The sequence below is a fragment of the Panthera leo genome, chromosome A3 (assembly GCF_018350215.1).
Source record: "Panthera leo isolate Ple1 chromosome A3, P.leo_Ple1_pat1.1, whole genome shotgun sequence".
In the NCBI taxonomy this organism is placed as follows: domain Eukaryota; kingdom Metazoa; phylum Chordata; class Mammalia; order Carnivora; family Felidae; genus Panthera; species Panthera leo.
This window is the reverse complement of record NC_056681.1, coordinates 62,114,483-62,128,479: the sequence shown is the minus strand read 5'-3', so window position 1 is coordinate 62,128,479 and position 13,997 is coordinate 62,114,483. Positions and strand designations below refer to the sequence as shown.

At 50.7% G+C, this 13,997-nt stretch overlaps 1 protein-coding gene across 2 annotated transcripts; it reads right to left on the bottom strand.

Annotated features, from left to right (window-relative positions):
• Positions 1 to 4,848: 4,848 nt before the first annotated feature.
• ACTR1B (actin related protein 1B) lies at positions 4,849 to 13,992 on the bottom strand. 2 transcript variants are annotated; one of them, XM_042932064.1, is made up of 11 exons: positions 13,887 to 13,992; positions 11,770 to 11,834; positions 10,427 to 10,502; positions 9,151 to 9,276; positions 8,672 to 8,796; positions 8,223 to 8,439; positions 7,995 to 8,087; positions 7,729 to 7,903; positions 6,363 to 6,424; positions 6,080 to 6,120; positions 4,849 to 5,913 (listed from the first exon to the last, which is right to left on the bottom strand). In XM_042932064.1, the coding sequence occupies exons 1-11, from the start codon at positions 13,932 to 13,934 to the stop codon at positions 5,811 to 5,813; spliced, it is 1,131 nt and encodes a 376-aa protein (XP_042787998.1). In that variant the 5' UTR covers positions 13,935 to 13,992; the 3' UTR covers positions 4,849 to 5,810. The 2 variants fall into 2 exon arrangements, with proteins under 2 accessions (XP_042787998.1, XP_042787999.1); XM_042932065.1 differs by lacking the exon at positions 11,770 to 11,834 and having other exon boundaries at positions 13,887 to 13,958.
• Positions 13,993 to 13,997: the final 5 nt, after the last annotated feature.

The window sequence follows — 13,997 nt, the reverse complement described above, 5'->3', positions numbered from 1 at the left end:
TTTTAAAAAAGACATTATTTATTTTATTATTCTTTTTAAAGTTTATTTATTTATTTTGAGAGAGTGTGTGAGCAAGGAAGGGGCAGAGAGAGGGGCTGTCAGTGCAGAGCCTGATGCAGGGCTCGAACTCACAAAGTCGTGAGATCACGACCTGAGTTGAAACCAAGGTGCCTCAAAGACGTTCTTTTATACGCCTATAATATGACCATCAAAATCAGGAAATTACAATTTGTACATTTTTACCATTTAATCTTTAGACCCTATTCAGGGTTTGCTAAATGTGCCTATAAATGTCCTTTATAGATCCAGTTCAGAATCACGTGTTGCCTTTAGTTGTCCTGTCCCTTTAATCTCCTCCCCTCTGGAACGGTTCCTGCCTCTCCCTAACTCTTGTGACCTTGACATTTCTGAAAATTACACCAACAACTCGGGTTGGTCTGATGTTTCCCCACGATTGGATTCAGGTTCTGTGTCTTGGGTACGAGCACTGCAGAGGTGATGCTGCACTCTTGCTAGGCATATGATGTCACCTTGTCCCACTGCTGACAGGGTTTACTTTGGTCGCCTAGTGTCTGCCAGACTTCTCCACTGTGCAGTTGCTCCTTAATTATTAATAAGTATCTTATAGAGTAATACTTGGAGATGTCAATAACTTGCTCCTCACCAAAACTTTGGTTAATTTATATCAGCTTTATTATATTCAGTGGATTATAATTCGTAACTATTGTTTAGCTTCTGATGTTTCATTCATTCCACATTTGGCTGGTAGGAACTTCTTCAAGTTGGCTCCTGTGGCCTTTTGACATATCCTGTCATTTTCTGAGCACTTCTTTTATTTTCTGGCACAAAATGTTCCAGGCTCACCTTCCAGGCTGTTTATAAACTCATGAGGTAGGTACTATTATTATCACCCCCATATTAGAGATAGCGAACCCTAGGAAGAGGATTACTTAGCTAGCTAGTCGTGGTGGCAGAATTGAGTCCAGAACACTTAGCTTGAGCCTGAGCTCTTTCCCTGCCCTTTTGAAGTAATTTTAGATTTACAGAGATTGCACAGAGTTCCTATTTACCCTTCACCCACTTTCCCCTAATGTTAACATAGCATGATGACTAAAACCAGGAAATTCGCACTGATATAGTGCTATTTACTAATTTTGCCTGCTTTCCCAGAAAGGTCCTTGTCCAATCCAGGACCTCACATTGCATTTTGCTGTCATACCTCAGTCTTCCTTCAATCTGTGACTGTTCCTGTCTTTCATAACCTGTCACTTTTGAACAAGGGAACTGGTCCATTAATTTGTAGAATGCCCTCAGTTTGGGTTTGCCTGTGTTCCTGGCTAGATTGAGGTTATGTGGGAATACCAAATGTGACACTGCACCCTTAGTGCATCATATCAAGACACAGTGACTAGGGGCACCTGGGTGGCTCAGTCGGTTAAGCATCTGATTTCGGTTCAGGTCATAATCTTGTCGATTGTGGGTTCCAGCCCTGCATCTGGCCTGAAGGCTACTTCAGATTCTGTGTCTACCTCTCTCTCTGCCCTTCCCCTGCTCACGTGCTGTCTCTCTCTCTCAAAAATAAACATAAATTTTTTTTTTTTTTTAATTAACAAAAAGGGGCATCTGGATGGCTCAGTCAGTTAAGCATACGACTTCAGCTCAGGTCATGATCTCATGGCTTGTGAGTTTGAGCCCCGTGTTAGGCACTGTGCTGACAGCTCAGCCTGGAGCCTGCTTTGGATTGTGTCTCCTCCTCTCTCTGCCCCTCCACTGCTTGTGGTCTCTCTCTCTCTCTCTCAAAAATAAATAAGCATTAAAAAATAAATTTAAAAAAAGAGACAATGACTAAATACTGGGGATACAAATTTGATCATTGGTTTAAGGTGGTATCTACTAAGTTTCTCCATTATAAAATTATTTTTCCTTTTGTAATTACTAGTTATCTTGGGTGGGGGGAGATAACTTTGAAGCAATGCAAATGTCCTTTTGCTCACTAACTTTTAAAATTTTTTTAATGTTTATTTTTGAGAGAGAGAGAGAGAGAGAGAGCGCACGCAAGTGGAGGAGGGGCAGAGAGAGGGAGACACAATCTGAAGCAGGCTCCAGGCTCTGAGCTGTCAGCACAGAGCCCAACCCAGGGATCGAACCCATGAACCATGAGACTATGACCTGAGCTGAAGTCCAGCACTTAACCAACTGAGCCACCCAGACACCCCTTCTGCTCACTAATTTTTGCATCTATTTTTACAGACAGCAATTAGTACTGTGGTTTGCCTACGGTGATTTCCATTTTCCATTATTCCTTCTATATGAATTGAACTACTGTAAGGAAGAACTGTCCCTTCTCCTCCATGTGTACATCTATTCAATTATTAATATCAGAGTGGACTCTGATATTTTATTGTATGGATGGTTTATAATCCATCACAGATTTGATTACTGGGTGCTCTTTTCAAGTTGATTTCTGTGTCCTTAAGACAATAAGCCCCCTTTGTTTTTGGAGCACTTCCTCACCTTTAAAAAACATTTTTTTCTTTAATGTTTATTTATTTTTGAGAGCAAGAGAGCGCGAGCAAGGTAGGGGCAGAGAGAGGGAAGCACAGAATCTGAAGCAGGCTCCAGGCTCTGAGCTGTCAGCATAGAGCCCGATGCGGAGCTCGAACCCAGGAACTGTGAGATCATGACCTGAGCTGAAGTCGGAAGCTTACCTGACTGAGCCATCCAGGCACCCCGGAGCACTTCCTTATTTTATGGTACCACAAGATATTCCAGGCTCATTTTATACTCTCTGCCCTAGATCTGGAATTCCTCCAGGGAGCTCTGGTTCCTTTTATTAGAGAGTGGTATTCAGAAGCCCAAATCTGGACCCTATAAGTGCTTGCGGCTACTGGGGTGTCACTGTGTCCAAGGCCTCCAAGCAGACAGGGCTGGGAAATGCATATATTCTAACCCTAGCATTCACACACTGATGCCTATTTATTTCAGCATCTATCGGTATGTATATTAAAAACCAAGAATCCAAACCTCCAGTCCAACACCACAAAGTTCATTCTAGCCTTACCACCTTTTTGCCTGTAGCTTTTCTCCGACAATGGAAAACCTGACTTGGCCAGAGCTCTGTAACCACACCATCCCTGCTGGAAGATGGAGTGGGGAAGATGTTACATTATGCTTGGCCTTAGAGGATGGGATTTGGACAGACATGAGGGAAAGTCATTCCCAGCAAAGAGTGGAAGCTGGAGGGCAGAACAGGGCATGATGATATATGAACCTAAAAGAGGAAAGAAACAGATCCCAAAGGGCCTGAATTTAATGCAACATGTGGTTCATGAAGGGGATTTTGCCAGAGACCTATTAGTTTGGTTTCATTCCACTAGGCAGTGGAGAACGGCCTGACATTTTGGACTAGGAAGTGGCAGAACCAAGGGTACATGGGCCTGAGATCCAAGAGCAAATAGACTGGGTACAGAGGAGAATGAAGCTACTGCTATGCGATAGGGTGGTGGAGACCATCATAGTAAAGGAATAGCAGGTAGGAAGGCACTACAAAAGAACCAACAGAATGTGGTAATTGACAGAATGCAGAAGAGGTAAGGAAAAGAGAGGAGTAAAGTAATAACGCTCCAAACCTGTGTAGTTTGGAGAAAGAGGTACCACGAACACAACCCCAAACAAAGGATTCTTTGTGAATTATTTCTCCTTTGAGGGCAGGTACAGGCTTAACTACTCTGTGACCATAAAGCCTTATGAAACTCCCTGTGAAGATAGGCCTCAGTCAGCTCTCCCCTCTTACCTGATCTCCTCAGCTCTCAGCCCTCTCTCAGCCCCACAAACTCCAAATGCCTTCAACACATGGCTCTGACAACCATCCTTCCGTGGCTGGCTGTCCATCACCAGGACACAGCTAAAAACCCTCTCAAGGCCTTCCACATGATGGCCCCAACCTCCCTTTTTGGTTTTCTTGCATTATAGCCAGAGGAGGCCACTTACTCTTCCCTGCTGACTTGGCATCACTGGGGTCCAGGACCTCGGGTCTCAAGCCACACTGGTTTCAGGCATCCCTTTGAGCTCTTACTTCAACCTGGGACACCCTCCCCTACCTGGCTGACCCCTCCTGAACCCATGCAAGTCAGCCTACCCCACCTGCTGGATTAGATGCCCTTCTTTCTGGCCCCCACAATGCTACCAAAATGGTCAGTTAATCATCTTCCCCTGACCCATATGGTTTTGGGGGCAAAGACATGTCCCCAAACCTGTGGCACCCTCCTGGACATAATGCAGGTGTTCAGATCCCTGATGAAGGAAGGAAAGGGCAGACAGTCTCTGAACTCTCATTCCTCACTGTACCCTTTTCCTCAGCTTTTTCCTTCAGAGCTCAGAATATCAACACAGCCTTCTTCACCTCCCCCAACACTCTCTTTCCAGGCGGCCTGCCCTGAGCCTGCATCACTGTTGGGTCTGTCACCCTCAGCCATATCTGAGCTGACCAGCAGAGGTGCCCAAACAGAATGGGCAGGGCGTAGACACACTGAGCACCAGCCCCACCTGCCATGAGTCTTATCCAGGAATAAGGCTGAGGAAGGCAGCCTTGTGCTCTGCTTCCAAGTTCTCTGCTTCTCTGGGTGGATGTGGCAAGTGGGTAATGAGGTTGGGGAATTCTATAACCAGGTTGAGGGCCCGGCCTCCTGGGGCCTCGCATGCCACGTTGCCCCGCCAACCACTGAAACCCTCAGGCTTCTGAGCTAGAGCCAATGCCATGCTGCCTTCTTGATGGTCCTTTCTCTCAAAGTCCCCAGACACAGATAAGCAAACAACACAAAGTACCACAAGAAAACAGACACGCACTAGGCCTTTCCATAATTATTACTATAATGATTTACAAAAAAATTTTCAGGCAACTGTTAAATTATTATACATATCTGGGAGAGGGAGGTGGGGGGTCCTGGTCACAGGGTCAATGAAAACCTCTTTCGTGGAAGAGATGGGAAAAGGAAATGTGCCCCCCTCACTCCCTCTAGGTCTGACTCTTGATTAAGTGGCTTCCTCTCAACAAATGAAGACCGTTAACCCTTTCCCATCCAGGTACTAAGGTAAAGGAGAGGGTCAATGAAGTGTCAATGAAGTGCTTTGAAGGGAGACCACCAATAAACTGTGGCCGCCCGAACCCCATGAGCCTCTGCCCTGGCTCCGAAGGGTCTGATCCTGGGCCAGACCCCTTGGCTGGGGATGGATGGAAGACTGCCCAGTCCTCAGCCTACACTAAGGCATCCACCCAGGGAGACAGGAGGACTGAATGTGATAGGATAAGGGATGCCTAAATGTGGCATGAGAAGCAGGGATGCACCAGCTGGGAGCTGCTGGCCACCCCTCCCCCACCCCACTCCCCAAGGCTAGGTACACAGGCATCCAGGCACTCTGGCTCAGGGAGGGATCCTGTCAAAGGAAATGGGGTGTTGGGTATCTGGCCTTGGAGCTCAGGAATACAGCCTGAGGGTCAGAGCAAGGCCCTGCCAAGGGGGACCCTTGGAACAATCCAAAACTGGGCTTCTCAACTTTTATATTCATTCCAGCTCCTGACTCCCATCCATGCAGCTAAATGTTACCATGTATGTGTGAGTGCGTGCGTGTGTGTGTGTGTGCAGGGGAGGGCTGCAGGGGGAGGGCTGCAGGGAAGCGCAGCTGCCCCACTGCCCAGGGTTCAGGGCATGCAGGGGACCCTAGGCCTAGGATGTGAGCCCAGACCAGAAAGGGTTAAGGGCTCTAACTCGCCTTTCCTCCTACTCTCCCAACATGCTACACCTCCTTGGGCACTAGAAGGTTTTACGATGAATAGCACGGGAGCCATCCTCTTCATACTCCTTTTTGGACACCCACATCTTCTTAAAAGTGTCCAGCGAGGCCAAGATGGAGCCACTGTGAAGAGGGAGGGATAGACTCTTGTGGACCTAAAGGCTGGGCCATCGGCCTCTTGTGGGCACTCAGAGCTCCATTTCCTGTACCTGGGAGGGAATTCCACCACCTCCACCTGGCCTGGGCCAATGGTCTCCTCCCAGAGCCCTCCCCGTGAACCCCACCTCACCCAATCCATGTGGAGTACAGCCGTTCCTGAGGGGCCGAGATCTAGAGGGAATAAGCAGTAATGTAACTGCCCGTCCCCCACCTCAGCCCTGGGAGCCTTTCCCCCAGGGCCCAAGGCCAGATAGCAAGTGCATCAGCTGGGAGTAGTGGGAGCAGCCGAACAGGGCAAGGGAGGAGGCTGGGTAGAGCTGGGAGAGGGTGTCTGGAGGTGGCATATGACCTTTCCTCGCCCAGTCAAGGTTGCCCAGTATCCCCATGCCCCATGGGGTTCCCTGAAACCTCACCTTGATTTTGACATCCTTTGGGGCAAGCTTCTTCACTTCACTTAGCAATCGGTCACCGAAGCCTGTGAACACAAGGCTGGCTGAGCCCAGAGTCCACATCTGAACCCCCTTACCACTAGCACCTCCATCTCCAACCTCTGGCGGCCCCAGCTGCTGTTGCCCCTCTTTCGGTGGTTCTTTCCAGGATCAAGGATGGGGGTGAGTCACCCCAAGGAAGAAAAGAGTCAGCACCATGCCTAAGGTGGGCCCAGCTTCCTCAGAGAGGTAGCATGAGAGGGAACCCTAAGTCACATAGCTCGGCCTGGCTGCTGAGCTCTTATGCTCTTCCTCACCCAACACTCCAGCAGCCCAAATCTACCCAAAGCAAAGTCAAAGGCAAATGACAAATCAGGAGAAAATGTCTACTATTTCTACCTATCACAGAGGCAAAGATCACACACAGTATTGGGAGGGTGCCAGGGGACTCTCCTCTGTAACTGGTGGGGGCATAAGTGGCACTCGGGGGTGGGGGGAGTTTGGCAGTATCTACTAGATAACAAGTACATATGCCCACCCTCTGACTCAGCAATTCTCCTAGGATTTCTCCTTTAGGGATATTCTTATTACATGAAATGACAGTATATGAGGTTATCGGGTGTAGCACCTCTGTGATTAGAAATGACTGCAACGAACTCACAGGCCACCAGCAGGTCAACGGGTAAATGGCACATCCATTCAGTGATCTATCACATGGCCATATGAAATAACTCACATGGATAGGGAAAGATCTTCCAGATAGGGGGCTACATGAAAAATACATGGTGCACAACTTGTAGAGCATGTTGTGATGGGTATAAAAGCGGGAGCAAGGGGAAATGAACATTTGCTTACATATGCACAGTGCTGCTGAGCACATAGTTGAGAAACTAGTAATTCCCAGGGGATTGAACAGGGTGACCAAGACAGTGTGAAAAGGGAGACTTCATCGAACACATTTTAGATCTTATGCAAACTTAGCACCTATTTACAAAGTAAATAAAAGTTAACTTTAAATCTTTCTCTTAAAAAAATAAATGCTTGGGGCATCTGGGTGGCTCAGTCGGTTAAGCATCTGACTTTGGCTCAGGTCATGATCTCATGGTTTGTGGGTTTGAGCCCCAAATCGGGCTCTGTGCTAACAGCTCAGAGCCTGGAGCCTGCTTCAGATTCTGTGTTTCCCTCTCTCCCTGCCCCACCCCCCTCAAAAACAAACATTAAAATAAACAAACAAATTAATAAATAAATGCTAACTGAGCACCAAAAAGCCAACAGAAAATGGGCCACGTCCCGGGTTCTAGGGAGTGGGGTGCAGTTTAAGTCTTAATCACCAGCTCCCAAATGGTGGTACCTTTGAAAAGTGTGGAGCCACCCGAAAGCACGATGTTGGCGAACAGTGTCCGGCGAAGGTCCATGTCAGACTTGTGAATGGCAAAGGCTAGCACCTCATGGAGCCCCTCACTCTCATCACCTACCAGGTCTGGCTGGAACAGCAGCTCAGGGGCCCGGAACCGCGCTGGCCCCACCTTTGGAACACAAGATTGAGGGGGACAGGCCCCTTCTTCCTCCAGATGCCAGTATCACCGCTGCCACCCAGGGCCAGACCTGGCAACTTACATCCAGCATGCTGCCATCTGGCAAGGTGTACTGCACCTTCTCTGTCTCCAGAGCCTCATCCTTCTGAGGGTTGATGGAGAGGTAACAGGCTCGCTGCGGTGGGCAGGGGACAACGCTCAGAACGCTGCAACCGGGAAACCCACACCCAGGGCTCAACCTCACGCCTTGGTGCCACCACTGCCCATTGCCCCACCCAGCCTGCCTCTTCACCCTCCTGCCCTCTGTCACCTCTTTGATGGTCCGGACAACCTCAAACTCAGCTGAGGTGTGAAAGTCAACTCCTTCCTTGCGCAGCAGTAGCCGGAGATAGCGGGAGACATCACGACCAGCAATGTCCACCCGCATGATGGAGTGCGGCATGGCAAAGCCCTCGTAGATGGGGACAGCATGAGTGACCCCGTCCCCTGAGTCTAAAACCACTCCCGTCGTGCGTCCTGTTGCATACCTGTCACCAGGTCAGCATCCCTTCACCTCAGCCACTGAGGCATGGGGACCTCCTCACCCCTGGAAGGGACCCTGGGACATTTGCATTATCTGGTCTGAAAAAGGGACATGAGGAACTCCCTAAAGGAACAGTTACCACGGGGCTGTTTCTACAGGGAAGTCAGACATGAGCAGGAGGATGGCCACAGGGAGGATGGGGACTCAGGGGACCCTAGGGCTTAGGGAGCACTCACAGGCTGAGCACAGCCTGCATGGAGATAAACAGGGCTGGCACGTTGAAGGTCTCAAAGAACACCTCTGCTGCCTTCTCCCGGTTCTTACTCGGGTTCAGTGGGGCCTCCGTTAGGAGAACAGGATGCTACAAGAGATGGCAGGGTTTAGGCATGAGCAAAGACAACATGCTAGGCTCTAAAAGGATCTTTCTAGAGAGCCAAACACCCTCCCATGAGCACATGCAGCTGTAGCCTGCTATCCTTCCCAAGGGCACTATCCCATTATCTGCCATCAGTTATTCTTCCAAAGATTCAGCTCTCTCCGGAAAACTCGACTTGGCAGCCAGTGACTCTGTGTACCCACATACACAAAATGAAGTGGCAACAGGCCCTAATAACATGCAGAGGAAGCGTGGAAACCCAACCAGAAAGGAAACAGAGCAGTGAGAGGGCACAGGTGAGAAAATGTGGAGCCTGGTGGGAGGGGCTGGCTGCCACACCTCCTCGGAGAAAGTCTGCAGCTGATCCTTGGAGTAGACGTACTGCCAGATGCGCTCCATGTCGTTCCAGTCTCGCACCACGCCGTGCTCCATGGGGTAGCGGATGGCCAGCAGCCCCCGGTGCTCCTGCGGAGGAGGGTGGGAAGGCCAGCTGGAGCACCAGGCTGCTCTCCAGCAACTGCTTTCTGCTTTCCTGGAAGCTGCCCTTTCATCTGCCCTGAAGAGAACCACTACTGCTGACTGGGTGTCCTCATGCCCAGTGGTGGGGTCCTAAACTCAGTACAGGCTCATTTGTCCAGCAGCAGCTTCTCAGGCCCTCAGAGTCCAGCCAGCTTCAATGGGCAGGGGAGAGAGAGGGTGGTGATATGCTCCCTCCCATCCTAGTCCTCACCTTCCTCCCCTGGCTGTGCTTCTTGGGCTTCTCTACTCACTGCCAACATGGTCTCCCCTCTTCTCTCCTCACACACTGCCCAGCTTCCTTCCCCACCACCAGGGGCTGCTCCCATGCTGTCTTGTCCTGTGGTTGCCTGTTGCCCACCGCTCCTCCCAGCTCTGGAGCCACTGCTCACATTTTCCGCACAGACCCGCCCTTCAGTGTCCTCCCTTCTTACCAAACGTGCCCCTTCTCACCAAACACCACCTGACCTCTCTCGTCCATAGGCATGGCTCCTTCTGACCCCATCTCCTGAGAGCCCTTTATCTGTAACCTTGGCTAAGGCACCCCCCCCACCCCCCCAACCATGTTCTCCAGTGCCTAAACTCCTAAACTACACTTGCTTCCTCCTGTTGGGGCCTCAACTGGCCATGCAGTACTTAGACAAGTCACCCCAGATGGAGAGTAAGAGGTTATCCCACAGTTCTTGTTTCTATCAGTCATCAAATCTGAGTGATCCAGACTCTTAGATCACTTTTCTTTTTAAGCAGGTTCCATGCCTAACACGGGGCTCAAACTCATGATTCTGAGATCAAGAGTCAGATGCTCTACTGACTGAGCCAGCCAGGTGTCCTTAAGTCACCTTTTAATCAATTCTTTCCTCTATAGCTTCCAAATCACTTCTACAAAACAGGGCGTTAAGTAGTCTGTTCCTCCATACAGAAACCATCGTGCCATTTCATAGTACTTCCAAGATGGAGCCTTGAGAGCCCAGGAAGACGCTTGGCAGATGGCCCCAGAGAACAGATGCCCTCTTGGGAGGTACAGCTCTGATCACCAGCCAATGCTCCCAGAACTGTGAAGGCCCCAAACCCAGGCAAAGGCAGGCTCCACAGGTGTTACCTCTGCTTTTGGTCCAATGAAGAGGTCCCCCTCCAGGGCTCCAGCCATCACTCGCATGTGCTTAGGGCGCCCAACACTGCAAGGACAGGTAGAGTCACCAAGGTGGGCAGGGGGCATGGATGAGTCCATGTCCAGGAAAACCAAAGTCTAACTCCTGTGGTCAAAAGGGTAACTACTCTAAAGTATCCAGAGGTGGCCATGTGGCAAAGGCCAGAACCCAGGCCTAAGGGACACAGGCCTAGAGACCAGAACTTGGCAGGATGGTATGCTCAGGGTCAGAAGAAAAGGTATCTTTTTCCCACCCCTTCCTCCCAGACAGGGCTGAGAGCTCTGGAATCTCAGCCCTTCATGGTCCAGCCCTGGCAGTAGGTCAGCTTCAGCAGCCATAATGACTCAGCCCACGCTCTTGATTTCAGGAGGGCAGGGCTGCTGCCACTGTCTGCAGACCAAGGTCCCAGGAAGTTGGGTCATGGTTCCCTTGTTCACCCCTCTCTGTCATTTGATCCTGCCCCTTCCCACTGCCAGGGCTTCCAGAATAAAGAGTCAGTTCTTGGAAGACTAGATAAGCTACAATTCCAAAATTTGACCCAAGCTGCCTTTTAATTGTACACAGGTAGAGTTCAGAAAGGAAAGCTGAAGCCCTACTGGGTGCTCCAAGCTGGCCCTGTCCCCTGACCAGGCCTGGGGTTCTCAGTATAGCCAGCCACTTTGGGGGCCTCAGGATCCCCCCTGCCCTACCGCCTCCGCTTAGGCCAATCCCTCTATAACCTCCAGGATTTGAGAAGATTCCCACTGAGGAAAACTTCCCAATGCACTAGAGTGGCTGAAGGAGCACTCCCAGGTTTCTTCCATGCTTTCACCTCCCTCTTACCCCTGCCACCACTTGCTCCATTCAGGGAAAGACTCCCCTTGACGGAACCAATTATTTTCTCCAGTTGGAAAATAAACAAGCCCTGGAAAAAACATTTCCTGGGAGCAAGGAGTGGCTTTGCATTAACTCCCCACTCTTTTTCCTCTGAGGTTAGGTCCTTCTCCCAGAGATGTCACCCTTCCATTCTTGCTGCTGCTACCACACCCTGTTCCCAAGGGAATGCTGGTAGCTTCTCCTCCCTCCCTGGCTAAAGGAAGGGACCAAAATCAGACTTCAAAGAAGAGGAAGCCCAGAGCACTTCTCTTGCCCTTCCAGAGCCCTTAACACCATTGGCCTCACAAACACAAAACAAAGGGTGTTTTTCCTTATATGTGGGGGCAAGAGTTGGTCTCAAAAAGAGCTGTGACACAGAGCCAGTTTTCTTCCTGGAATCCAACAAAAAGGTTAGGGCTGCTGCCTGAGCAACACTTACTAGTTTGGGAAACAGTATTTGGGAATCTGGTCTCCTGCAAAGCCAGCCTTGATCACCCCTGAACCCTGAAAGGAAAAACAATGTTTAGCTCCTGATGTGCTCCTCCAGATGAAGGCAGTGCCCTGCAGTAGAGCTGGCTGTCCAGATCATGGCAACCTGGGGAGCAAGTCTGAGACCCACCAAGAGGGCATGATCATTTACAAGTACTCCAGTGATTCACAACTAGGGGGTGACTTTGCACCCCTTCCCCCCAATTTAACAATGTCTGGAGACTGGGGAGGAGAGAGAAAGGGGTAGGTACTACTGGCATCTAGTGGGTAGAGGCCAGGGGTGCTGTTAAACATCCTACAATACACAGGTCAGCCCTTCACACCAAGAATAATCTAGCCCAGAATGTCAACAGTGCAGAGACTCAGAAACCATGAAGTACATGCTCCTCTGCGTACTCTAGGGCCAGCTCCAGACAGGAGGAATCCAAAGTGGCACAAGCTACTCCCAAAGGTCGGCTAGAAGCAACCTCTAAGTGTAGTTTTTCTCAATAGCCCCTGGTCACCCCCACCCCAACAGCCATGGACCACATACAGGACCCACCCGGCAAGATCATTGTGTATACAACAACTGGCACCTCCCCTCAAGTGTCTTCTCCAAAGACTACAGGTGAATTTGGTCCTGCCACTGTTCCAGCACGGAAACTGGACTTACACTCTTAAAGGGAAGCGGACATCCAGAAACCTCCCACCTAATGAAGGAATCAGCCTCTCAACCCTACTTCCCACAGATCTCCATTACAACCTTCCGGGTCTGCAGTGCAGAAATAAACATTTTCATGTTACAGAGGAGGGGCTGGAAACCCAGAGGGACCAAGCAGGTTGCCCTCTGAACTCCTAAGCTTGTTGGTTAGCCTAAGTGAATTATTTGCCCACCAAGAAAGGAAGTGGCCTAGTCCATCCTGTAGCCTGCTGGACGGAACCCCCAAGCCTAGTTCTAGCCTTCTTATTAAACACCCCCTGCTATGACTCAAGGAGCCCACGTGGGTACTCCAAAAAAGACAGCCATTCAGGATTACATGGGGGTCATGTGGGAGGAAGACACATCCCAGAAAGAGGAGTGAGTCATTATAAAAAACTCCAAGGCTCACACAGCAGAGGCAGATACCGAGCTAGAGGCAGATCCACATATCCCTGTCCTTCATTTTCTTCCCATGGATCAGACAGTTCTGAGGCCAGAAATCCTTAGAGGGCAGCTGAAAACATGCTGAGCCCCAGTGCTGAAGGACAAGGCCACAAGGAAGCCAGGCAACTTTTCTCTGAAGCTTCCAAACCATTATCCCAAACTGCTATGGGTCCTAGAAAGAGTGGTCCTGAATTCTCCACTGTACTGCTAGCTGTGGAATTTCTGCTCAGCACAGAGCAGTGAGCACTTAAGGAGAGGGTCAAAGTAGCCAAGTGGCCAACCAGGTGATGGTGGATATGTGGTTGGCAGAGCTTAACCAGTATTTTTTTTTTTCTTCTTTCCAGTCTCAGGAAAAGAGGGCCTGTCCACTCTGGAGGTCCTGCTTAGAACTGCAGCCCCTTGGGAAGTGCTGTTGTAGAGGTCACCAGGCCAACCCTCTCTGAAAGATCAGTCCAGCACTCTGCAAAAGGGCAAATGCCTTCCCTCCTCCTCCACTAAAAGGGGCAGCCAGAGCCCGAGAAGGGGGTAAAGTGGTTGGGGTCCTAAACTAACCTAACCTAACTAGGGGCCCTCATCTCAACCAAGAAGTGTCCAGGTGCCTCCCTGGGCCTGACACAGGTGCACTGGCTGGGCCGCTTGACTGTCACTCCAGCACTCCCCACGATGACCACAAGTAGCCAGACAGATGGGTCCCATGCCTCTCCAGTACGTCCCCACCGGGCTCGGGGAGGATTCGGGCAAGGGCTCCACGGCGCCGGTGGAGGGGCTGGCCCCATGGCCCTAGCTACAGAGCCAGGTGAACAGGAGAGCCCCAGGAGTAGGTGTCGGGCGGGCATCGCTCGGAGGACTAGCGGAGACGGGCGGGGGGAGGGGGTCCTCCTGGCGCCGCCGCGTGCACCCCCGGGGGCGGGACTCCCGCCCTCCCCCCGACTGCCGGGCCTCACGTTATCGATGACCACGGGCTGGTTGGCGATTATGTCGTAGGATTCCATGGCCGGGCCGGGCCGGCCCTGCCCAGCAGGGGGCCTGCAGCAGGGACAGGCGGGCGGGAGGGC

Coding starts and splice junctions, on each gene's coding strand:
- ACTR1B (XM_042932064.1), bottom strand. CDS start 13,934: ATGGAATCCTACGACATAATCGCCAACCAGCCCGTGGTCATCGATAAC. Junction 10,503..11,769: donor AAATACTGTTTCCCAAACTA/GTAAGTGTTGCT, acceptor CTGTCCTTGCAG/TGTTGGGCGCCCTAAGCACA. Junction 7,904..7,994: donor CAGATGGCAGCATGCTGGAT/GTAAGTTGCCAG, acceptor TGTGTTCCAAAG/GTGGGGCCAGCGCGGTTCCG.